Raw genomic sequence first — 26,720 nt, 5'->3', positions numbered from 1 at the left:
CACATTTAGCTAGGGGACATGTACGGGGTTCCACATCTGCCTTTGTGCTCTTTCAGCCAGACTGTGTATGTGTAGACTCTCAAACGTCTTACAAACGTACCACTATAACTCTCCTGGAACTGCCTCTGCACTCCTTGCCAAGTCTTCACCATTCTTTAATCTTCAACTCAAGGTCCCCTCCCCGCTCCACCCACTCCACAGATAGTTGCCTCACCTGAACAGTATGGTCTGTACTACTCAAATGACATTTACTATACATCACCTGGCTTTATTAGCTATTTATTTCTTATTCTATTTTTCTCTTCCAATTGATATTAAGGAACTTTACATATTGTCTTATTCCTACAGTACCTATAGTAAGGTACTTAATGAAAACATTTTTATAGAACTGAGGCACTATCTTAGGTATTTTCATTCAACTACAGACTAATTCTTGCCATGGCAATGGGATTTCGATGTGGAAAGCAGAAAGGATTCCTAAAAACCATCTCCCACTCTCGTTAGGCATCTAACTGAACAGCCTACCTTTTTGGCAGTAGACTTCCCTGATACGAGGGCCCGCAGCAACTGTAGGAGTGGGGAGAGGAGATGGGGAAACATTCCACAGACACTATCCAGAATGATTCCAAGACCAGAGGTTGGCTCCTATGGTGAAAGGGAAGAAATCACTGACCTTCACATTATCTATACATTAACCCCTCTCTCTAATAATTAAAAACTTCCATATTTCCACTGAAAAAGGCTATCAACAACCGATTCGGTTAGGACCTGAAAAGAGACTACTACTGCCTCCAGTGACCTCTTCCGGCCATCTTCTCTAGAGAAAGACATCATTGTTCACCTTTGCATGACATGTTTCCACTAAAGTGAAAAACACCTAACTACATGTCAGCATTTAGCCACCATATACATGCAACAGAGCCTCAATTTAAATATTATTTCTCCCAGGAACACTGTAATTCTGTAAGACTTAAATGGCATATCAGGGAAAAAAGAACAAAATATACAAGCAGACTAGTCAGGCCAAAAAATAAGTACAAATTTATTCATCAGCTGGACCTTGAGACTTGAGGCTGTTGCCAATGCTAAGACTAAGTACTGGTACCCAGCCTGTGTGGCTCAGTGGCTGAGTGTTGACTTACGAACCAGGAGGTCACAGTTTGAGTCTTGGTCAGGGCACAAGCCCAGGTTCTAGGCTCAATCCCCAGTAAGGGATGTGCAGGCAATTGATGTTTTTCTCACATCGATGTTTCTCTCTCTCTCTCTCTCTCGCTCTCTCTAAAAATTAATAAAATATCCTTAAAAAAGAAAAAAAGAGTTACAGCAATGAGAGCATTTGAGATCTTGCTCCTTGGCATGTCTTCAGTTTGACTCAAATAAACTCACAATTCTCAAAAAAAAAAGTTACAGCAATACTGGTGCCTGCGACTCCCAATGTGAAAAAAGACTTAGTAGGTAGGATAGATAACCCACTGGTTAATAATGTAGACTACAGACTCAAGTCAGACAGAACTTGATCCCATCCTGGAAGTCTAACTGGTTGACCTTAGACAAGTCACCTCACATCCCTGAGCATTACCTGTCCTCATATGCAAAATGAAGATAATACTACTATCTACTTCACAGGTTTTTATAAAGATTAAATAAGAAATGGGACATAAATGCTTAGTATAACACCCTTCACAAAGTGCTTAATAAATTCTTTTGTTACAGAGAGTATCATAGCATGACTCCCAATGGCATACTTACTGTTCCCCAGAACAGTTCTGGAAGAGAAGGGTCTGCCAAGACTTCACATGCTGTGTCAATTATATCCTGTTGGGGAAGGGAAAGAAAATGGCTTATTTTCCCTAGGTGAACCAGTCTATCTTTTTTTTACTATATTCTGTTGAAATAAAAATACCAATGAGCCTGACTGGCATGGCTCAGTGGTTGAGCATCACCTATGAATAGGAGGTTATAGTTCGATTCCCATTGAGGGCACATACCCGGGTTGTGGGCTTGATCCCCAGTGGGAGACGTGCAGGAGGCAGCCGATCAATGGTTCTCTCTCATCATTGATGTTTCTGTCTCTCTCTCCCTCTCCCTTCCTCTCCAAAATCAATAAAAACATATTTTAGCCCTAGCCAGTTTTGCTCAGTGGACAGATCATCACTTGTGGACCAAAGGGTCCCATGTTCAATTCCAGTCAAGGGCACGTACCTAGATTGCAGGCTCCTCCCTGGCCTGGGCCCTGGTCAGGGCACATGCAGGAGGCAACCAATCGATGTGTTTCTCTCACATCAATATTTCTGTCTTTCCCTCTCTCTAAAATCAATGAAAAAATATCCTCAGGTTAGGATTTAAATATATATATATACACACACACACCAATAATACCTCATTTAGCATGTCAAAAAGAACTCTGGGTTTAAAAAGTAAGATTACGGCCCATCTTGGGTATATACTAGTATTATATCTGTTGTATGCTGTTAGGCAAATTCTCTGAACTTCAAATTCTTTATCTGTAAAATGGTGACAATATTCTCTACTTCACAGTATTGTTGTAAGGATTAAATGAGAATGTACAGGGAAGTGAACTGTAAATTTTCAAGTGCCATGTAAACGTGAGCTATAACTAGGATCAGCTAAACTGTTCTAGAGAACAAGAATAATGCCTTTAAATTTTGTTTGTTTATCCTCACCCAAGGGTATTTTTCCATTGGTTTTTAGACAGAGTGGAAGGGATGGAGAGAGACAGAGAGAGAAACATCGATGTCAGAGACGCATCGCGTGGTTGCCTCCTGCATGCACCACAACCAGGGCGAATATGGAGCCTGCAACCAACGTATGTGCCCTTGACTGGAATCAAACCCAGGACCCTTCAGTCTGAGGGCCGATGCTCTAACCCTTAGCCAAACTGGCTAGGGTATTAATTTTTTATTTTTTTTTATTCTTAGCACCTAGCACAGGGTTTGGCACACACTGGGAATCTAATCAAGTCCTACAAAATTATTTTTTTTTTGCACTGACTGGGTAACTCAATTGGTTAGAGCGTCATCCTGATATGCTAAGGTTGTAGGTTCAATCTCCAGCCAGAGCACATATTAAGAATCAACCAATGAATACATAAGTGGAACAAATCGATGTCTCTCTCCCTCCCCGCTTTCCTTCTCTTAAAAAAAAAAAATCAATAAAATAATTTTTTTAAAAATCCAAGTACTAGGTCTCTTGCAATCCCAGTATGTTAATGCCAATCCTCCAGGGGTATAACAGAACCCAAATGTGACCAGAATTTTGGCAAAAGATGCAAAACTTGTTTTAAACCTCTAGAGCTTTGGAAATTGATTCTTTCAATTAACATCAAATCTTTTTCTTTCCAATGATAAAACATTTTCATCCAATTTATCAATTTCTTTAATTTCCATAACAAGTCCCTAATTATTAAAAATGAATACAATGACTTCTTCATAAAAAAACTATTTCAAGACTCCTTGGAGAAATGGCAGATTCCAGGTGTGGGGCAGGAATCATGTAAGATAATCCTGCAACAGTTGTCAGGTCAGAAAGCAACAGAGCTATTAAAATATGTGAAACAGACCCAGCAGCTAATCTGAAAAAGTTTTTACTGACCAAAGGTGGGCCAATCTGAGCATAAGAATAATAACTCCAATGGATTAATTAAAACAAAGCTAATGTGTTTATCATGAGTTCACACTGATACGTAAAAAATTTAAAACCCTCACTGGCCACCTTTGGAGAATGCTAGGGGAAAAGGAAATATAGGAAAAACAGAGTATCAAATAGTTAAAGAGAGCAAAAAAATTTTTTTAAACGGAGGTATAACTGACATACATTACATTAGTTTCAGATGTACATAATAATTCACTATTTCCATACACTGTGAAACAAATTTCCTTTCTATAGCAATGTTCCAACCACTAAACAGAAGAGGAAAAATAGAATTAGGGCAGTGCCGTTTTGTAAACCCTAGGGCCGTGGTCGACAAACTGCGGCTCGCAAGCCACATGCGGCTCTTTGGCCCCTTGAGTGTGGCTCTTCCACAAAATACCATGGCCTGGGCGAGTCTATTTTGAAGAAGTGGCGTGAGAAGTTTAAGTTTAAAAAATTTGGCTCTCAAAAGAAATTTCAATCGTTGTACTGTTGATATTGGGCTCTGTTGACTAATGAGTTTGCCGACCACTGCCCTAGGGAATTAATGGAACTAGACAGTGTTGTGGCTTGTGGTTACCATAGTGGACAGCACAATTACAGACTAAAAGAAATTTGACAGATTTATCAACTAATAATGTGTAGATCTTTTTATTTAGATTCTTTTCCAAACAAGCTTATGACAAATTTATGAGATTTATAAGATAATTAGAAATTTGATTCCTGATTTGATATATACAGATATTGTGTTTTTAGATATAATAATAATTGTGAAGGTTTACTAAAATATTCATGAAATGAAATGATGACTGGAATTTGCTTCAAAATAATCAAGAAGGGCAGGGGCAAAAATGAATATATCAGCTGTGAAGCTGGTGATGGGATCAGCAGGGTTCATTATACAATTTTTTTCTACTTTAGTATAAGTATGAAATGTTTCTTTTTTTATTTTTTTTTAAAAATATATTTTATTGATATTTTACAGAGAGGAAGGGAGAGGGATAGAGAGCTAGAAACATCGATGAGAGAGAAACATCGATCAGCTGCCTCCTGCACACCTCCCACTGGGGATGTGCCCACAACCAAGGTACATGCCCTTGACCGGAATCGAACCCGGGACCCTTCAGTCCTCAGGCCGACGCTCTATCCACTGAGCCAAACCGGTTTCGGCTGTTTCTTTTTTTAAAAAATACCACAGCCCTAACCGGTTTGGCTCAGTGGATAGAGCGTCGGCCTGCGGACTGAAGGGTCCCAGGTTCGATTCCGGCCAAGGGCATGTACCTGGGTTGCGGGCACATCCCCAGTAGGGGGCGTGCAGGAGGCAGCTGATCGATGTCTCTCTCTCATCGATGTTTCTAACTCTCTATACCTCTCTGTTCCTCTCTATAAAAAATCAATAAAATACATTAAAAAATAAAAAAAAAATAAAAAAAATAAAAAATACCACAAAATAGTATTTATTAGCACCCACAGATGTTTAGGACAGATGCACTAGAAAAAAAAAATGAGATTACAAAAACAGTATATACATTGTGATTTCATTTCTAGAGAAGAATTATTCTGCTTTTACATATGTATGCAGAAAATATTTTGAAGGGAAACCCAATAAAATGTTAATACGTTATCCTGTGTGGTAGGATTACACTTTTTTCTTTTTATCGGCACCTTCTGATTTTTGTATCATTATGTATCATGTGTATAATACAATGAGCAAAAACAAATAGCAATACACCTGAGATATACGGGTGTGTGTTTGATCAGCTCCAAAGTGGTATCTTGGGGATATGACTGCAAAGCTGGGCAGTGCAGACAGCCTCACAAAAGCCAGACACTGACCTGCTGATTGCCCAGCGTGTGTAGCTCCAGCGAGGTCAGCACGAAAGAAAGGAGTCCATAGACACACATGCATGCGGTGCTGGTGGTGCACTGTAATGGCAAAGGAGTCAGTGAATAATTCTGAATAACACTACTCTTCCTCATAGTCAGCATAATCCTGTCACATCAATATAGTCCCTGCAGACAAATGGGAAGGGAAACTGAGGCTTCATAATTTTCCTAATTTAGTCCCAAGATCAGGAAGACAAAGGAAGAGAAAGCAGGAACCAAAAATATTATAGAGAGAAACCAAGATGGCGGCATAGGTAAACACCTAAACTGCTGCCTCGCACAACTATTTCAAAACTACAACTAAAAGACAAAACGTCTATCACCCAGAACCACAGGAAGGCTGGCTGAGTGGAAATTCTACAACTAGAAGGAAAGAGAAAAGCACACTGAGACTCAGAGGAGCTGCAGGAGGCAGAGGTACCGAGGTGCATGCGCAGAGAGGGCTGGCAACTGAGTGCGCGGCTGGCTTTCTCAAGTGGGAGGGAGACAAAGGCTTCTGACTGCACTGAACTCCATATATGGGCGAGACTCTGGGGACCCAGACTCCTTTGGGGAGAAAGTGGACTGTCTGGCAGCGGGCGGAACTCGAGGGCGGCTTTTTCTCAGAGGTGCTTGCAGCGATTACCACGGGACACTGAGACACAGGGGCCTATTAGGGCAGGGCTGACGGGAAACCAATGCTGTCTGCTCCGCCCTGAGACTCCGCCCCATCCAAGCTGAGCACAGAGGCTTTTGCAAGTCTTGTCCCATAAGGGTGTCTCCAGCACAGAAGTTCTCCCAGCGTAGAAACAGCTGATCCTCACAGCCAAATGGCCTGGAGGTCAATTCTTCCCAGTGATACCAACAACAATCAAGGCTTAACTACAACAAGACTGTGCACATAGCCCACAAAGGAGTGCACCAAGAGTGTCCACCTCAGGTAACTGGGGAGGCTGAGCCACTGGGCCCTATAGGACACCTAGCACACAAAGCCACTCTATCAACTCAGGGAAGCAGCGAAAATGCAGAGATAAAGAAACAGATCACAAATGAAAGAAATGGAGGAAAGCAAACGACTGGATATAGAGTTCAAAACCACGGTTATAAGGTTTTTCAAGCATTTTCTAGAAAAGGCCGATAAATTTAGCAAGACCCTCGAGGATATGAAAAAGGACCAAGTAGAAATTAAGCATACACTGACTGAAATAAAAAATATTATACAGAGATCTAACAGCAGACTAGAGGATCGCAAGAATCAAGTCAAAGATTTGAAATACAAAGAAGCAAAAAACACCCAACCGGAAAAGCAAAAAGAAAAAAGAATCCAAAAATATGAAGATAGTGTAAGGAGCCTCTGGGACTTCAAGCATACCAACATCCGAATTATGGGGGTGCCAGAAGAAGAGAGAGAGCAAGATACTAAAAACCTATTTGAAGAAATAATGACAGAAAACTTCCCCCACCTGGTGAAAGAAATAGACTTACAAGTCCAGGAAGTGCACAGAACCCCAAACAAAAGGAATCCAAAGAGGACCACACCAAGACACATCATAATTAAAATGCCAAGAGCAAAAGACAGAGAGAGAATCTTAAAAGCAGAAAGAGAAAAACAGTTAGTTACCTACAAGGGAGCACCCATACGACTGGCAGCGGATTTCTCAACAGAAACTATGCAGGCCAGACGGGAGTGGCAAGAAATATTCAAAGTGATGAATAGCAAGAACCTACAACCAAGATTACTCTACCCAGCAAAGCTATCATTCAGAATTGAAGGGCAGATAAAGAGCTTCACAGATAAGAAAAAGCTAAAGGAGTTCATCACCACCAAACCAGTATTATATGAAATGCTGAAAGGTATTCTTTAAGAAGAGGAAGAAGAAGAAAAAGGTAAAGATAAAAATTATGAACAACAAATACATGCCTATCAACAAGTGAATCTAAAAATCAAGTGAATAAAAAAATCTGATGAACAGAATAAACTGGTGAATATAATAGAATCAGGGGCATAGAAAGGGAGTGGACTGACAATTCTTGGGGGGAAAGGGGTGTGGGAGGTGTGGGAAGAGACTGGACAGAAAGCGTACACCAATGGATGAGGACAGTAGGGGGGGCAGTAAAAGCAGAGGGTGTGGTGGGAACTGAGTGGAGGGGAGCTATGGGGGAAAAAAGAACAATTGTAATAATCTGAACAATAAAGATTTATTAAATAAAAAAAAAAAACTGCTGCAGAAAGTCATACAAAGCAGCAACAAAACTGATTACCAAAAATATTGTAAGAGCCCAGCTGGTGTGGCTTAGTGGTTGAACATTGATTGACCCATGAACCAAGAGGGCGCTAGTTCCATTCCCGGTCAGGGTATATGCCTGGATTTCGGGCTCGATCCCAGTAGGGGGTGTGCAGGAGGCAGCCAACTGATGGTTCTCTCATCGATGTGTCTATCTCTCTATTCTTCTCCCTTCCTCTCTTTCTAAAATCAATAAAAAACGTATTTCTAAAAAATATTATTAAAAAAATCAAAAGGAAATCATTTTCAAAATAATCAGTTTCCATGGGGAAGAAAATCATATCCGGCCTACAGAAAGGATAGTCTGTATGTGCTAATATGAACTCTGCAGCTGCCTGAACTGTCACCAAGATAAATCAAACAGTGCCAACAAGTGGGGCCCATTGGCTGAGGTTTCATTTCAGCATGTCAAAACAAGCTGACTAAACAGTATCATTCAAATTAAGCCCCAACACAAGACTCAAGAGAATTTCTAGTTCATCCTGTTATAGCTGAATGAGTAAGCTCCCAAAAAGGTTTCTCCTGTCAATATGGCCAAAACTATCATCTAGATTAGTGGTCGGCAAACTCATTAGTCAACAGCCAAATATCAACAGTACAACGATTGAAATTTCTTTTGAGAGCCGAATTTTTTAAACTTAAACTTCTTCTAACACCACTTCTTCAAAATAGACTCGCCCAGGCCATGGTATTTTGTGGAAGAGCCACACTCAAGGGGTCAAAGAGCCGCATGTGGCTCACAAGCCACGGTTTGCCGACCACTGATCTAGGAGAGAAACTATACTGGCAAAAAGTCAGACATAGTGGGTTCAAACTGCATCCGCCCCTAAGTGGCAATTATCATTCCTGTGGGCAAATTTTAACTCCCTGAATGTCAATTTCCTAATGCCAAAAAAACCCAGAAAGCTAATCCATAGTGCAAAGAAGTGATACAAAGATGAAATAAGATAATGTACCAGAAAGTGATGAGCACAGTGTCTATAGAGGTCAGTTATAACATCATCATCATCATCCACATCGCTACTACAGTTACTATTACTATTATCATGATTCACTAATGAGCTCCCACCCTGCTCTTTGCCCATTCCCAAGTTCAAACACCAACAGCCTGAGTCTCACATCATTTCCCCCACTGGACAGAGAGCGAAGTAGTCGGGTCAAGTACTGAAATACATTCAGTTGGATGGCTGTGCCACCTATCTTTCGGACAACACTGCTTGTCTCTTCTGGATTCAGGGTGTGGCGGAGGAGAGCCCAGGCCAAAAGCACTGGGGCATGATGTGAAATGTCCCCAAAGGTCAACATCAAACGGTCCATCTCCTAATGAAAAAGGAAAACATCTGTGTCAATAAACAGAAAGAATCAGGACCCCTCCACAGGATCCTTCATTATGCATAATTACAGCCTTCTATTCATCCACAGAGGCCCCTCTCCCATTCTGGTATTTTACTCTTCCCAAACCCCCAGCCACCTCACTAATCAACCCCTCAAGCACTCTTCGCTTTACCCATACTTTTTTTTTCCTTCTGATTTTTAGCATTCTTAATCTAAGATTATAAAATACATGCTCAAATAGAGACTCTGCAAATTTCCCCTGATCCTTCTTTTTTTTTAAAAAAAAATATATTTTATTGATTTTTCACAGCGAGGAAGGGAGAGGGATAGAGAGTCAGAAATATCGATGAGAGAGAAACATCAACCAGCTGCCACCTGCACACCTCCCACTGGGGATGTGCCCGCAACCAAGGTACATGCCCTTGACCGGAATCGAACCTGGGACCCTTGAGTCTGCAGGCCGACACTCTATCCACTGAGCCAAACTGGACAGGGCTCCCCTGATCCTTCTTGAACTTTCTCTGCTTTCTCCTCATTTCCTATCTTTCTAACCATCCCATCTCCAAAAGTTCTTCCCCTTTCCTCTTCTTGCACAGGCTCCACAGATTCAGACCACCTCCCAAAGGTCCTATCCTTGGGCGTCCTTTGTCCTTATATCTTCTCCCTGAGTGACTCTACTCATCCTCACAGATTCCACTATCACCTCTGTGCAGATAACTGACAAATCCAATCAACTTAACAATGCAGACCTCAAATTCCACAACAAGAAAAATGTTATGTAGCAGTATAGTTGAGTGGTCAAAAACATGCTACTGTGAAAGATCTGAAAAAAGGCAAGAGGCGGCTCAAAGTTCACCTGGCAAATAAGCCCGTCCTGGGCAAACTGGTGCAGTTCTCTTCTGTCATCCAAAGCACACTTGAGCAACGACTCAATATCCATGCCTTCCACCAGGATGAGGGCACTGAAGTAGCTAGAAAGGAAAACAGTATCATGGTGTCACGAATGCTACTCTAACCTCACGGGAAAATAGGTGAAATCTTAAGGCACTTCAGTATCAAAGAAATTATGATTGTTATGTTACATTCTTTCTCACACTAAGTCTTGTAAATCCAGTATGTATTTTACACTCCCAACACATCTCAATTTGACCAGCCACATTTTAAATGCTCAACAGTCATACATGCCTTATACCTACCAAAGCACAGATCAAGTCCTGGAGGCTTCTACAGTCACCAATTACATCTGACCTTGATAAACTATCTGACTGCTCAAGTGTGTATCTTTGTTCACAGAGGGAACCGACCTCTCAATGTAAATATATCCATGGCCATAAAATTCAAAGTCCATAAACGGATCTCAAAGAGGGCAGGAAACAAATCTGCCTTATTTTTCATGGTCTCAGAGTTTGCACAGTGTCTGGCCTGCAATAGGTGCTCAACAAATATTTTGTTGAATGAACCTCTTCAATGAAGACAGTAAGTAAACTAATAGAATGCAACATTTACTTTGAGAGACCATGTCCTCTCAATCCCAGTCTTTACTCCGTATATGACCTGGAACTTGATAGCACCCATCTATTTCCCCACCCACTAAGTGAAAAGTACTTCTCCCCTCACCCATTCACAGAATCACTATAATATCAATGTAACATTGTACAAGTTCTATGACCTCAATTAATTCAGCCTTACCCAATCCGATCCACAAAAGGATCCATGGTCTCATCCACCAGGTGCCTGTTGGTCTGCCTACTACCAAATCCTTGCTCTTTAAACAGCTTGGTTAACACCAATAGGTCACTAGGTGCCATCTCAAAGTATGCATAATAAAGGAAGATAATTTCTAGCAGCATGGACTGTTCCCGAAGGCATTGGACAAACCAGCGAGACACCTGACGCTCAGTCTGCACAACCAATGAAGAAAAAAATGGGAGGGAATCAAAGTCAGATTTACAAACATATTTAAATTTGTAAAGTTATTTTTACTAGGTAATACATGTATAGTAGTCCCCCTTACCCACAGGGGATACATTCCAAGACCCTCAGTGGATGCTTGAAACTGTGGATGGTAATGAACCCTATATATACTGTTTTTTTCCTGAGAAATTTATGCTTTTGTTGCTATTGTAAATGGGCCCATTTCTTCTATTAAATATTTAAAATATCTATTGTGTTTTGGTTAAATTGTTTTAATAAACACATATCATTTTCAAAGCAAAAGATTATAATAATAACATTATTAATCTATAAATGCAGATTGGCTTTAGATCTAGAATAAAATAATCACACTATAGTCACACACTAAATAATGATAATAAAGAAGACAAAATCTTCAGTTTAGAGTTCCATTAATCATTAAGAGAATATTTTAGGTAAGAGAGAAAGTAAATGTTTTATCCATATGACATATTTAAATTTTTCTGAAGACTGATAACTTATAAATATTTTAAGTTAACAAATGAATAAATAATTTAACTTGGAGCTCTATGAGAAAGAGTATATAATTCTTCTAAGAATTATAAGAGGGTCCAATAACCACATACCATGAGGTTTCCATGTGTCTCCCATGTTGGTGCTTCAGTTCTATAAAGCTCTTCAAACTGTTGTCTATATTTTGTAACTAGCTCCTTCTCCAGTTTATCAACACAGTCTGCATATTCAACCTTTAAAAAAAGTCCAAAACAGGGTAACTTATACCTAGAGTAAAAGTTAAATAGTCAAATGAATATGATTGTGAATAATATAAACTTATTTAAAAGAGTTGAATTTTACAGGGTAAAGAGAACCAAGAAGACAAAATGGGCTTACCCTATAGGGATGTCTTTCATCTTGGAAATAAGTGAGAAGGTGTAAGACACAACGAAGAATACACATTCTTTCTTCATAGTAATAATCTGCAATCTGGGAAAAATATTCAAAATCAGTTACTCACCATTGCACAGGATACTCAATTGTAAATTTACTGATAAAGAGATCACTTAAAGATGTGGATAAAAAGTTCAATTTATAATCAATCACAGCCCTGGCCGGTATGGCTCAGTTAGTTGAATGTCATTCCATGCACCAAGGGGTCGCCAGTTTGATTCCTGGTCAGGGTACATGCCCAGGTTGCAGGCTTGATCCCCAAGTAGGGTGCATACAGGAGGCAGCCAATCAATGTTTCTTTCTCAATGATTTTTCTCCCTCTCCCTTACTCTCTCTAAAATCAATAAAAACATATTTTTTAAAAAATAAAACGAATCACAGAAATGGAAACAGTATTAGGCCAAAAGAAAGCAAAAGACCTTCATGAACTGGGATACAGGTAAAGTCATGCAAGATAAAAGCAATTATCCTATATAATAAAGAGATAATATGCAAATTGACTGCCACTCCAACACACAAGATGGCCACCCCCATGTGGACGCAAGATGGCTGCCACAAGATGGCCGGCAGGGGAGGGCAGTTAGAGGTGACCAGGCTGGCAGAGGAGGGCAGTTGGGGAGGACCAGGCCTGCAGGGGAGGGAAGTTGGGGGGGACCCAGGCCTGCAGGGGAGAGCAGTTGGGGGGAACCAGGCCTACAGGGGAGGGCAGTTGGGGGGGACCCAGGCCTGCAAGAGAGGACAGTTGGGGGGGACCAGGCCTGCAGGGGAGGGCAGTTAGGGGCAATCGGGTTAGCAGGGGAGCAGTTAGGCGTCGATCAGGCTGGCAGGGGAGTAGTTAGGGGGTGATCAGGCTGGGAGGCAGAAGCAGTTAGGGGCAATCAGGCAGGCGAGTGGTGGGAGCCAGCAGTCCTGGATTGTGAGAGGGATGTCCAACTGCCCGTTTAGGGGCATCCCTTGAGGGGTCCCAGATTGGAGAGGGTGCAGGCTAAACTGAGAGACACCCCCCCCGCCCCCCCCCCCGTGCACGCACCGGGTCTCTAGTTTAATAATATAAACAAATTTTTCTGGCAGTTACAGCATTCAAGTAATACACAATACTATAAACTGACAGCCAAATATGCGAAAGCAAATATAAAAACACCACTGGTGCATGCCCTAATTCCTTATAACTAATGTACTTAGTTCTCACTAAATACCAAATAGGAAACTACTTCAGAAGTCATGATCAAATTCCATTTTAAAATCAGATCCTGGGTGAGAAGGTTGCTTTGGAAGGTAGGGGGAGTTAAAGAAATACAAATTAATCCTGTTGCATTTAGATCTAGAGGAAAAATATCCATTAACCAGTTCTCACCCCCAATGACTGAAGAATCTCCTTTGGAAAAAGAACTCGGCTGGTTCCAGTGGATTAAAAACCTCTTGTTTCACAAAACAAGTTAATAAGCTTCCTCATTAGGACCTCAATGCTTTAATGCTCAGGAAAACAAGGTCAAGAAACCGGCACCCCATTTACATCAAAGAACAGAAATGGTGACTACTACTGACCTTCAGGATTAAGGCCTGGCTCTGCCTCTCATCTTGCAGTACCATCTGAAGGAAAAGAGAAAAGTCAGGAAGCCACCTTAGTAGCAATGCTAAATTCACACAAAAAAAAGAGGTAAACATCTTCACCTCACCCTTCAAGATTATAATTGCCCATTCATTTCTGCAAACATTTTACCCAACTATATATTCAAGTCTGTGCTCAAATCCCTGCCCCCTCCTCTGGCCTTAGTTTCCTATATGTAAAATGAGAAACCTCTGGCCTTAGTTTCCTATATATAAAATGAGAAACCAGACAGGCTAAATGTTGTTCTAGGTCCATTTCAGCTCTGATATCCTGAGACTCTGATGAACATGTCAGTATTTTACCTCTCCCCACCTTCAAGTCTGAGCACCGCCTCAGCTTAAGCATGTTTTTTTTAGGTCTTCAAAAAGTATTCCTGAAAGTGGCTTTATCTGATTACCTATCTCTGTTGCAAGGAACTGGTACCAAAACCTTAACTTATCTAAAACTAACAAGGAAAAGGATAAAGGCAAGAGAATGGAGCTGAACATAACCACAAACCTTTAGTAAGTCCCGAGTACCTCTGTAATCCTCTTGAAGGTAACACTGGAGTAACTGCACACTCTGTTCTTCGTCAAGACCCTGAAACACAGAGGTTATAAGTGGGGAACAGTCACCTCAGCTCAGAAATCATGTATCGGATGCAAAGCATTCTAACGATTTGTCCTCTGGAATGAACACAGAACTTGAATAAACAAAAACCCTTTTAAAGATTTCATACAACCTAACAATTTTAACCGAAATAGGAGAAAAGAGGAGCAAATCCCTGGCACGTAATTTATGTGACAAATGTACATGCCAGAAACAACTGTGCTCATTCACCAAGCACATTAATACAGCAGCAGACATTCTCTGGGTTTCCAAAATTAAAAGGAAACAGCTACATGTTTGAATACAGTCTAGTCAATTTAAAGAACATCACGTGTATGCTGAAGAAAACACTATGATATATAGTATATGGGTCAGGCAACTGGATTTGTGGCTCATTGCCAGAAGAGTTGCAATGTAGATATTTTTAAAACACAGTATTCAATTTAATCTCCAAAACTAAAGTAAACTCCATTTCCACTAATAATCACTAACAATAAAACCATACACATCCATACTCCAGGTAATAAATTGAGCCAATGCTAACTTTTACTTACCAAAAACTTGCTGATTCGTAAACCCAGTTCCTTCAGTGGTGAAGGTACATCTTTATTAGCTTTCACTTTTTCAGCTGAATTTGGACTATGAAAAGAACAATGAATCATTTCCTCATTCTCAGTGACCTTCTGGGGGTTAAAATAAAAATACTTAAAGATATTTTTACTAGACCTATTTTCGCCCTTTAGGTGACTACAAAATACACACACACACACACAAGTTCATTGCTACAGACTTTATAACACAAACTATTTATGCCTAGGTAATAAATATAGTTTAGGTCTGTTACAAATGATAGCTATAACAATATTATTTATAAATGAGTTACATTAATTATTTTTTATCCTTACTACTCTGAAAGGTAAATATTACTATCCCCATTTTACAAATGGAATTATTAACACTCAGAAAACAACTTACCAAAAATCCCACAGCTAATAAAAAGTTGAGGTGAAATTTAAGACCAGGTGTTAGTATATATACATATATTACCTAGCTCTGTCCACTGAGGCCTAGAAGCTATGACACCCCACCCCATGCCCATTGCAGCAGCAAGCACACCCAGCATCCAGATCTTGGTTTCTAATACCATTCTCTAATAAAAGGTACCAGGACAATCCTTGGTGAAATGGTTGATCTAGAGCTGGGGTGGAGAAAATACTAGATGAACCTGGAGCATCTTGTAATGCCAGAAAGTAAAGAAAATACTCAAGAAACAAAAGGAGGGCACATGTCAAAAGGTCACAGAAGCCAACCTAAAAAACTCCCATTGGCCAAAGCTGGAACAGGTATAAACAAGTATAAACTAAATATACACGAGTTCCTAGTGATATAAATGAATAAACAGACAAACAAACAAATAAATAAATAAGGGAAATCTTCCTTACAGAAAAAGTCCAAATAATATACATAGGTACTACCCCCTTTAGAAGGTGAAGTTTAATTCCACTATACCCCCACCTTGAGAGTGGCTATATTTAGTGACTCGCTTCCAAAAAACAGAGGACGGAAAGAGAAAAAAAGTGACTTTACAGAGGAGAAACTTGGCAAATGCTACCTTAGTCAAGGTAGCAAAGTTAACATCACCAGTGATTTCATATGGATAACTCTTTCAATGCGTATTCTCTGTTATGATGTGATAAGAATGATACTTTACCTTTCTGAATTCTTCTCCAAAACCCACAACCCAATCGAATAATAAGAAAAACATCAAACAAATCCAAATTGAGGGTGTTTTATAAAATATTTGATCGGTCCTCCTCAAAACTATTCAAGGTCATGAAAATCAAGGAAAGACTGAGATACCATCAAACTAAGAGCTAAGGAGACATGACAGCTAAATGCAATATGGTACCCTGCATTGATCCTACAACAGAAAGAAGACATTAAAGAAAAAATTTGGGGGGGTGTTAAATTCAAATAAAGCCTACAGTTAAAAAAAAAAAAAGTCTGTTAAGACTTCAAATCCCATGCTACCAAAAAGGAAAGTTTTGTCTTTAAAAAAAGAAACTAATGCCCTAAATGTCTAGTCTGTGAACTAAAGCATATTGTTGTTGGATTTGTATAGAGACTCACATTTCACAGAAAATCCACAACACAAAGGCTAGTATAAGGTTAAACAATAAGTTCTGAAAGAGGCAACACAGAATGATGGTTAAGAACACAGACACTGGAGTAAGACTGCCAGGTTTGAATCCTGGTTCTACCACTTACTAGCTGTGTGACCTTGGGCAAGTTACTTAACCTCTTTGTGCCTCAGTTTCCCCATCTGTAAAATGGAAACAATAATAAAAGTACCTAAATGTGATAATATAGTGATTATCTTTTTTTTTAAGTTCATATATTTTAGATACATAGTAAAGTATTTACAGATAAAATAACTGTAATGATGTCTGTGAGTTACTTCAAAATAATTATGGGGGAAGGGTTAACAGATGAACAAAAAAAAAGTTCTTCACTAACCTAAGAGAATGAAGATGGAATAAAATCAACAGATGTTCAGAAGCAGAAGGGAAATGGGGGTGGCTTGGAACTACAATGCATAACACAGTGAGATCTGGACTAGGAATTAAGTCCTTCCTACAGGTATAGTCTTTTCTTTTTTTTGTAACTACTTTATTTTTCCACTGCCCAGTAAAAAAAACGAAAACAAAAAACTTACATTCACCTCCAAAATAAAAATTGTTCACTGCTATGTTCCAGTATTTGGTGCTGACAGTGCCTCACACAATTTGAACCAAAATATATATTTGAATACTTAATTGAATATTTAATAAACGCTCATCCCCAGACACTACAGTTATATAATTGGATTCAACAATACTCTATTTTTAGAAGGAATTTCCCTTCCTTTAAAAGGTCAGGTTTCCACTGGTTTCCTTTAAAAAGACAATTTGGTTTCTACTGGTAACCAAACTATATTCTCTCTGATCTACCTAACCCAGCAATACCATTCATGAAAATGGTTTCATCTATACCAGCTTCTTCAGGAGAATTACTCTAAGCAGATGCATATGATAGCCATACCTGGGAGGTTTATAGTATGAAAGTCCTTCTAATAGCCGCTGCCAATGTTTATTCAGTTCTGCTTCAATCTGATTCTGGAAAAGAACAAGGAAATAATACAAATGCAATTTTAATCGACTTCACGATCACAGTGATGATTATATATTCCTTTCAGTTTTTTTAATATGCATTCTTGCCCAGCTGGTGTGGCTCAGTGGTTGAGCATCGACCTATGAACCAGGCTGTCATGGATGGATTCCTGTTCAGGGTACATGCGGGGGTTGCAGGTTCCATCCCCAGTAGGGGGCGTGCAGAAAGCAGCCAATTGATGATTCTCTTTCATCAATGGTGTTTCTGTCTCTCTCTCCCTCTCCCTTCCTCTGAAATCAATAAAAACACATTAAAAAATTATTTTGAAAAAAAAAAAAAAAAGTGTTCTTCCCCACAGTTGAAACCATTTTCAATAGAGAATTCTGTAGCTTTTTCTTTGCTTAACATTCTAACATAATGATTCCACCTTATTATGAAAATCTTGATAAACATTCTTAAGTGATTGCATATTTTATCAAGTGGCTAGATCAGTGGTCAGCAAACTCATTAGTCAACAGAGCCAAATATCAACAGTACAATGATTGAAATTTCTTTTGAGAGCCAAATTTTTTAAGCTTAAACTTCTTCTAACGCCACTTCTTCAAAATAGACTCACCCAGGCCGTGGTATTTTGTGGAAGGGCCACACTCATGGGGCCAAAGAGCCACATGTGGCTTGCGAGCCGTGGTTTGCCGACCACTGGGCTAAATCTTAATTTATTTACCATTCTTATAATGTTAGATACACTTAAGCTGACTGTAATTCCTTATTAATATAAATAATGCTATGGTTAAGAGCTTTGTGCACAAAAGCTTTTCAGGATTCTTTTCTTTTAAGAGATACAGTCCTTGCCCTAGCCGGTGTGGTCAGTGGTTGGAGCATCAGACTATGCACCAAAGGGTCGTGGGTTCAATTCCCCGTCAACAGCACACACCTGGGTTGCAGGTTTGCTCCCTGCCCCTAGTCGGGGTGCATGCAGGAGGCAACCAGTCAATGTGTTTCTCTCACATCAGTGCTTCTCTCTGTCTCTCTCTCCCCACTCCCTCCCTCCCTTCCACTCTCTCTGAAAAGCAAGGGAAAAAATATCCTCATGTGAGGATAACAAAAAATAAATAAAAATGATGCAGTCCTAGAAGTGGAATTATCAGATGAAGGCATATCAAAAAATGTTAAGGCTCGCCCTAACCGGTTTGGCTCAGTGGATAGAGCGTCAGCCTGCAGACTGAAGGGTCGCAGGTTCGATTCCGGTCAAGGGCATGTACCTTGGTTGCCAGCACATCCCCAGTAGGGAGTGTGCAGGAGGCAGTTGATTGATGTTTCTAACTCTATCCCTCTCCCTTCCTCTCTGTAAAAAATCAATAAAATGTATTTTAAAAAAAATGTTAAGGCTCTAAAAAAGATGTAACATTCCTTTTATTAATTACAATAACAACAACAATAGTAATAATTGAATGTCATCTTAACATTTTACCCTCACAGGGTCAGAACACTAGAGGATCAATATGAAGAACTGTCCTTTATAGATTATATACTTGAAAATTATTATGTCCTAGAAACCACAGCCTCTCTGACCTAAGGAGCTATCTAAATGGAAAAGGGAGAAAAGGCAAAGTATGAGATAGAAAAGGCCTGAGAATCTTTTTAGCCTGAGGTAGCAGAACAGTATTTGTACCCTGACCCTCAGTAGCCAATCAAGCAGCACTGTTATCTTTTCAGAAAAGGAATCACTAAGGAACAAAGAAAGGCAGAGATTTAGAAAACTTTTAGCAGCGAGACTATAAATAGACACACTACATTTCAGCAGAGAAAAGAAATATATAAAGTTTTAGAATTTAAAAAATGTGTTTACTTCCTACTTCAAAGAGAAGGCACTTTTAAAAAAACACAATACAAACTGCACAAAGATCCATAGAATCCACTCAAGAACACCACCACTTACCAGTTCTCTCAGAGCGGACCTTCCAAGCAGAATTGTCCACAGTTCTCTACTGCTCCTGAAAAATGACAGAAAGCAGACTGGACTAAGTTATCTCACAGCTATTTTATCTATTCTCTAAAGCAAAAAGCTCAATGTACAAAACAATTCGTTAAAATTTTGGACAGTAACCCTATTATATTCTTAAAAGTTTGATGTTCAAAATAAAAATTAAAAAACTAAAATATAGCCCTAGTTGATTTGGCTCAGCGGATAGAGCGTCGGCCTGCAGACTGAAGGGTCCCAGGTTGGATTCCGGTCAAGGGCACATGCCCTGTTTGCGGGCTTGATCCCCAGTAGGGGGGTGCAAGAGGCAGCTGATCAATGATTCTCTATCATCATTGATGTCTCTATCTCTCTCTCCTCCCTTCCTCTCTGAAATCAATACAAATATTTTTTAAAAAAGAAAGAAAGTTAGCCGAGACCGGTTTGGCTCCGTGGATAGAGCGTCGGCCTGGGGACTCAAGGGTCCCGGGTTCGATTCCGGTCGGGGGCATGTGCCTTGGTTGTGGGCACATCCCCAGTGGGGGGTGTGCAGGAGGCAGCTGGTTGATGTTTCTCTCTCATCGATGTTTCTAACACTCTATCCTTCTCCCTTCCTCTCTGTGAAATATCAATAAAATATATTTAAAAAAAAAAAAAAGAAAGAAAGAAAGTTAGTATTTGATCATAACAAGAATCAACATTAAGCAGTTGTAATTGTCAGGCACTGAACACCTTGACTTATTGAATATGAAAACTTATGAGGCAGATACTGTTATCATCCCCAGTATTTCCTCTGAAAACTAAGGTTTAAGGGTGGTTAAGTTGCCTAACATCACAAAGCCAATATATAATGGAGCCAGAGCTGGAACCCAGGTTTGCACAACTCCAGAGTTTAATCATTACATTACGCTGCTTCAAGGTGCACCAAAGAATTCATCCTACAAGCAAAGACTGAGGTGGAGCTTTCTGTCCTACAAGGGCATACCATACCCATAATACAGTGGCTGGCACATAGGAGAGGCTCAAAAATACATGCTGATGAATGACTATCAAAGAAGGAGGGTAAGTCCCTTTTAGACCTGTAATCTAATTGGAAGAGAAAAGTTAGAAAAAACAAGTCTCTGCAGAAGTGCCAAGAGAAGGCAGAATAAAAGAGAAAATGGTAATTTAATAGGAAGGGAATCCTTGTGGAAATGAATGTTACTGGTTCCTCAATTCCTACACATTTACTGGTCTAGAAATAATGGGAATACAAATAAATCTAGAACTTCATGATGCTCATACACTTGGTATTGGGATTGACAAAGGATGTTAAGCACACATTACACAAACAGCAAAAACGTAGAAAGTAATGAAGAGCTTAGTCCTAACAAACACTCCAAAGGAATATGATCTTCTAAGACAAAAAGAGAGTCAGAGAAGAGAGAGATCCCTGGGAAGTGATCCACGGACTAATGAAAGACTTCACCTCAAAGAGGGACTTGAAGGTTAAAGCAGGTGATTCTCAGGACACAAGACCTGGCTGGAACTGTGACGTCCAAGACAAAGACTCAGGGAAGCATCTTCTATATATATTTTCATAAACAAAATATGTGCTATCATGTCTCATTTATTTACATAAATATATCTGCGCTAAGTATTTGTAGGAGAAACTAAGGAACAGAAATCAAATAACTAGCCTGAAGGGTAAAGTTAACTTTTATTGGCTTCCAGGCCAATGTTCTAGCAGACAACATGGAACTCCATTCCTAAATGAGCTGGAGTCCATGGAAACTGGAAATTATCTTCCTTAGAGAGATCCACGTCACTGGAAAACGTTGGGTGAACACTTCTGGGAGGCTAGGAATAATAGTCTCCACAACTGCGTCCTTTAGGTAGAAAGCTGAGACACAGCCAACCTACTACTACTGAGTAGTTCTTTTGAGAAAGTTATATTCCACATGAAGATAATAAACAAAAGTGGTCACTGCTTGCCTTGGCCTGCATTTCTCAGTGGTTAGAGCACTGGCCGGGGCACCAAAGGGTCCAGGATTCGATTCCTGGTCAAGGGTATGTACCTGGCGTGCAGGTTCGACCCCCGGCCCTGATCGGGGCAGTCGGGGCGCATGCAGGGGGCAACCAAGCAATCCCCCCCTCCCTTCCACTCTCTAAATATATATATATATATCTCCTCAGGTGAGGATTAACAACAAAAAAGAAAGTGGTCACTGCCCACGGATACTCTGACTCCACAGATGAGACTCATCTCTCTTGCGTGATTTAAGCACAGCAGAAAGCTTTTCACACCATTTTTTTTAGTACAGGTACACCATTCCGACATCTAGAAACACATTAACTGAAAAACATGATACCCCAAAATGCCAATATTCAAACGCAGTTTGTGCCAAACCCTGGCTGACCTCCTCAAAGCCTGACTGATCTAAGAGTGCTCCATGTTTGACTTCTGCCAACTCACATGGCTTTCCTCATGCTTCAGAGCCACCTCAGTACTGCTCTAAAAAGGATTCACATCTGGAGAAACCAACCAGGTTGGCAAGGTGGCCTGTCTGAAGTCACGTGCATATCAGCAGGCACCAGGAATAGAAAATTAAAGTGTTCTCAGTCCAGATCTTTAGGCATTTCAAACAGATGGAAGCTGGACGAATTCGTGCACCAGTGGGGTTCCTCAGCCTGGCCTGCAGGATCGGCCGAAACCGGCTCTCCAACATCCCCGGAGGGGTCTTGGATTGCGAGGGTGCAGGCCAGGCCGAGGGACCCCACCAGTGCACGGGCCGGGGAGAAACGTTGGAGATGGAGGGTGGGGGTACACCGTGGGAGGGCTCCAGGGCGTGTCTGGCCTGTCTCCCCGTCCTGATCTGCTGGACCCCAGCAGCAAACTAACGTACCGGTGGGAGCGTCTGCCCCCTGGTGGTCAGTGCCCGTCTCATAGCGAGCAGTTGAGGGGCCTTAGCATATTATTGGCATAGCACGCTTTGATTGAGCAGCCGGTGGCCGGGCCACTTAGCAGTATCAGGCTTTTATTATTTAGGAAGGATGTTCTCCTGACACAGGCTCTGAGCAGAGCTGCGTCTCAAGTCCTTGAGTCATTTCTTCTGTCTTCAAGTACGAGTTCGGTAGGGTTCCCAGGATGATCAAAGCACTTTTTTTTTTTTCATGCAAACCCGCGCTTCTCTTCCCTTGTTCTCTCTCATTTAAGAACACGCCTCACCCTGCAGGAGCTAAACTTCACCCAAGCTCCACAATGATTACGAAAAGGAGGTCGCAGTGACCACAACGCTGCCTGTCGCTAAGAGCTGACGGGAAGCAGCAGAGGAGGAAAAAGCAAACTGGTCCTCACAAGCCCCAAAGCAGTCCAAGCAGCTGGCAGGTGGTGGGGGGGGGGGGTCAGAGAAGATGGTCCGTCAGTAATCGGTGCCGAGAGCCTGCCACCTGCTCTCCTGGGGGTTAAGGCCACAGCGGGCCAGGAAACAGCGGGGGACACGGCTGGCCAGGGGTGTGTGCTCTGAGGAGGGTGGTAGGGCGCATGGGAGCCTTCCAGCTGCACCGCGGAGACGGAGAGGAACGCTGCGCGTCGGCTCCGGTGGGAACCCCCGCGTCTCCCCCTCGCCTAGTCCCGAGCTGGGCTGTGAGTCAGCTGTAAATTAGCGCCTCGCGGCGTGGTGAGGGGGGGAACGCGGCGCACGGAACGCGCCTCCCCAGTGTCTGCGCTAGTCAGAGCGCTACAAGGGCGGTTTCTTTTTAATATTTCATCTTCTGGTCCCCGGAGCCCCGTGCGGTGCCTGGCACCTCTTGCAGGAGTTGGGCTGGTCGGCTGACGGAATCGTCGCCTGAGAACATGAATAGATGGATGAATGAAAGGCTGCGCGGGGAAAGAGGGCAGTAACTGCAGGTGGTGGCGCGGCGCCACACGAAGCGCTGGGGAACCGGGGAGCGTCGCCAGGGTCGCGAATGGGGGCTCCCCCGGGCGACCGCGAAGCGCCCCGTCGCGCCTCGAAGGAGCGTCACGCCAGACGAGGAAGCGCGGTGGAGAGGTGGTGGGGGACCGAGGGACGCGCCCTTGGGGAGAGGGAAGGAAGGGAAAGAGACTGGGTGAGGATCCTGATCGGAGGCCGGCGCCGAGAGAAGGGCTGGAGGCACCGGCCCCCTTCTTGGAGAAGTCGCCTCAGATCCCCGAGCGCGGGGACCGTTTGGACGTAACCGCCTCCCGTCTCGGCGCCCGTTCACCTAGCCGGGCTTCGCTCCGCTACCGCCGCCACATCTCGCTCCCTACTCCCGCCCCGTTTCCACTCAGCCTCGAGCCCACGCCTCACAGCCACCCCAGCCGTCTCGGCCCGCTCCGCACCTCACACACAGCTCGCCGGCGGCAGCCGCCATCTTCGCGCGCCCGCGCGCGCTCCCGCCCCGCCCCCAAGCGCCGTGCCCACGTGATCGCTCGCCTCCAAACGGGCGCGTGGACGGGGCTTTGCGTCACGTGACGGCGGGGCGGAGCCAAGATGGCGACCTCCGAGAGAGGTTAAGATCCCGCGGCTAAGGCAACCGAGGCTGTGATGAAGACAGCGGAGTGGCAACTTCTGCGCAGTAGGTGGGAGATGGTGGAGGGTGACCGGGCACCAGCTGCCAGGCGTCAGAGAGTGCCCTACAGTGGAGCTTGCGTCCTCGCAGCTGGAGAACGAAGAGAGAAGGTGCTGGCCGCGTGAAGCTGCGGCTCTCTGCCTGACAGGGCTTGAGGGGCTCAAAGTCCAAGGCGTCCTTAGTCACCCCGTTTTGTCCGGGTCCCAGGTCTAGAGACATGACCCGACAGCGCGCGCCCCGGGCCCCAGAGACTGGAGCTCCGCTGAGCGGGTCGGTGCTGGGCGAGGCGGCAGTGGTGTTCGCCGTGGTGCTGAGCATTCACGCAGTGGTGATGGACCGATACTCGTGGTGCGCCGTGGCCCTCGCGGTGCAGGCCTTCTACGTCCAATACAAGTGGGACCGGCTGCTACAGCAGGGAAGCGCTGTCTTTCAGTTCAGAATGTCCGCCAACAGCGGTCTGCTGCCCGCTTCGATGGTCATGCCTCTGCTCGGACTGGTCATGAAGGAACGCTGCCAGGCTGCTGGGAACCCATACTTCGAGCGCTTTGGAATTGTGGTGGCAGCCACTGGCATGGCAGTGTCCCTCTTCTCATCGGTGTTAGCACTGGGCATCACTCGCCCCCTGCCCACCAACACTTGTGTCATCTCGGGCTTGGCTGGATGTGTCATCACGTATATCATGAAGCACTCACTGAGGGTGGGCGAGGTCATCGAGGTCCTGGAGGTCCTGTTGATCTTCGTCTACCTCAACATGATTCTGCTGTACCTGCTTCCCCGCTGCTTCACTCCTGGGGAGGCACTGCTGGTGTTGGGCGGCATCAGCTTCATGCTCAACCAGCTCATCAAGCGCTCTCTTACTGTGGTGGAAAGCCAGGGAGACCCAGTGGACTTCTTCCTGCTGGTGGCAGTGGTAGGGATGGTCCTCATGGGCATCATCTTCAGCTCCCTCTTTGTCTTCATGGACTCAGGTACCTGGGTCTCCTCCATCTTCTTCCACCTTATGACCTGTGTGCTGGGCCTTGGCGTGGCCCTGCCCTGGCTTTATCGGCTCATCCGCAGGAACCCCTTGTTCTGGCTTTTGCAATTCCTCTTCCAGACGGAAACCCGCATCTACCTCCTAGCCTACTGGTCTTTGCTGGCCACCTTTGCCTGCCTGGTGGTACTGTACCAGAATGCCAAGCGGTCATCTTCTGAATCCAAGAAGCACCAGGCCTCCACCATTACCCGGAAATATTTCCACTTCATTGTGGTAGCCACCTACATCCCAGGTATCATCTTTGACCGACACCTGCTCTACGTGGCCGCCACTGTGTGCCTGGCAGTCTTCATCTTTCTAGAGTATGTGCGCTATTTCCGCATTAAGCCCCTGGGCCACACTCTGCGCAGCCTCCTCTCCCTCTTCCTGGATGAACGAGACAGCGGACCGCTCATCCTGACACACATCTACCTACTCCTGGGCATGTCTCTTCCCATTTGGCTGATCCCCAGACCCTGTACAGAGAACGGTAGCCTGGGAGGAGCGAGAGCCCTAGTCCCCTATGCCGGCGTCCTGGCTGTGGGTGTGGGTGACACCATGGCCTCCATCTTTGGCAGCACCATGGGGGAAATCCGCTGGCCCGGAACCAAAAAGACGTTCGAGGGGACCATGACATCTATATTTGCCCAGATCATTTCTGTAGCTCTCATCTTAATCTTTGACAATCAAGTGGACATAAATCACAGTTACGCTTGGATTTTGGGGTCCATCAGCACAGTGTCCCTTCTAGAAGCATACACTATGCAGATAGACAATCTCCTTTTGCCTCTCTATCTCCTGATATTGCTGATGGCCTAGCTATCGTGCATCAGCGATGATGGGAACGGGGACATGGAGAGAACAAATGGTCCCCACAGCAGCCAGCCACTTGGGCATAAAGAGGCAAGGGCTGAGAAGCAGATTTGATTCTTCAGTTGATTCAGGTTCAAAATAAAAATTAAAGCTCTCCTGTTTTTAGTTTTGCTGATATTAAAAAGCAAAAAGACAGCCCAGCTGGTGTGGTTCAGTGGTTGAGCGTCGACGTATGAACCAGGAGGTCACAGTTTGAATCCCGGTCAGGGCACATGCCCAGGTTGTGGACTTGATCCCCAGTGGGGGGTTGTGCAGGAGGCAGCTGATCAATGGTTCTCATTGTTGCTGTTTCTATCCCTCTGCCTCTCCCTCTTGAAATCAAAATATATATTTTTTAAAAAGTGCTTAAAGGATGGTGCAACAACTCGACTTGTGTGTGCGATGGGGCCCTGCCTCTCATCTTGCAATCCTCAGAGGGGGCCGGAGTGGACACTGGAGGCCATATTGCATAATGGTTAATACTTCAGGCTCTGTGTCAAACTAAACTGGTCAGTCCTTGGCTGTGCCACTTCTCTTTAAAAATATATATTTTTTTTTATTGATTTCAGAGAGGAAGGGAGAGAGAGAGAGAACCATTGATCAGCTGCCTCCAGCACACCCCCTACTGGGTTTTGAGCCTGCAACCCAGGCATGTGCCCTGACCGGGAATCGAACCTGGGACCCTTCAGTCTGCAGGCCGACGCTCTATCCACTGAGCCAAACTGGTCAAGGCAGCTTCTTAACTGTGTACCACTTCTTAACTGTGTGACTGGCTTCACCATTCTGGGCCTCAATTCTCTGCAAGATGGGAATAAGAGCCTGCACCTCAGAGTGTTGTGAGGATCTGATGAGGTGAGGTGTGTCTAGTATCCAGCCCGGGGCCCACACATCATAAGCAATCAGTAAGGGAAAGTGCATCATTACCCAAGGCCAGTCCTCCCAGCAAGCCAGTGGTTGTACTTCTATTGGTTATGC

General features: G+C 43.3%; 2 protein-coding genes across 3 annotated transcripts in view; one reads left to right on the top strand and one right to left on the bottom strand.

Moving 5' to 3' along the window:
- Window positions 1-23,718, bottom strand: part of NUP188 (nucleoporin 188) — a 44,817-nt gene extending 21,099 nt beyond the window's left edge. The window contains exons 1-15 of one of the 2 annotated variants that reach the window (XM_080669619.1): window positions 23,649-23,702; window positions 19,286-19,340; window positions 17,278-17,351; window positions 16,465-16,519; window positions 14,751-14,835; window positions 14,107-14,187; window positions 13,545-13,589; window positions 11,943-12,035; window positions 11,678-11,797; window positions 10,827-11,038; window positions 9,994-10,108; window positions 8,922-9,122; window positions 5,488-5,577; window positions 1,750-1,815; window positions 526-645 (exon numbers count right to left, since the gene is read on the bottom strand). In XM_080669619.1, coding sequence (XP_080525745.1) covers window positions 526-645; window positions 1,750-1,815; window positions 5,488-5,577; window positions 8,922-9,122; window positions 9,994-10,108; window positions 10,827-11,038; window positions 11,678-11,797; window positions 11,943-12,035; window positions 13,545-13,589 — 1,062 coding nt within the window. In that variant the 5' untranslated portion in view covers window positions 14,107-14,187; window positions 14,751-14,835; window positions 16,465-16,519; ... (1 more) ...; window positions 19,286-19,340; window positions 23,649-23,702. Of the gene's footprint in view, window positions 1-525; window positions 646-1,749; window positions 1,816-5,487; window positions 5,578-8,921; window positions 9,123-9,993; window positions 10,109-10,826; window positions 11,039-11,677; window positions 11,798-11,942; window positions 12,036-13,544; window positions 13,590-14,106; window positions 14,188-14,750; window positions 14,836-16,464; window positions 16,520-17,277; window positions 17,352-19,285; window positions 19,341-23,648 lie in introns of both variants that reach the window. The other variant, XM_080669618.1, reaches the window with a different exon arrangement.
- A 60-nt stretch (window positions 23,719-23,778) lies between these two features.
- DOLK (dolichol kinase) lies at window positions 23,779-26,096 on the top strand. The gene has a single exon (XM_080668685.1). It carries the CDS (start codon window positions 24,096-24,098, stop codon window positions 25,710-25,712), a length of 1,617 nt encoding a protein of 538 aa, XP_080524811.1. The 5' UTR covers window positions 23,779-24,095; the 3' UTR covers window positions 25,713-26,096.
- The last annotated feature ends 624 nt before the right edge of the window (window positions 26,097-26,720 follow it).

The sequence above is a fragment of the Plecotus auritus genome (assembly GCF_963455305.1).
Source record: "Plecotus auritus genome assembly, chromosome: 5".
Lineage (NCBI taxonomy): Eukaryota > Metazoa > Chordata > Mammalia > Chiroptera > Vespertilionidae > Plecotus > Plecotus auritus.
Note: the sequence above shows the minus strand (reverse complement) of the source record. Positions and strands in the feature narration are given on the sequence as shown.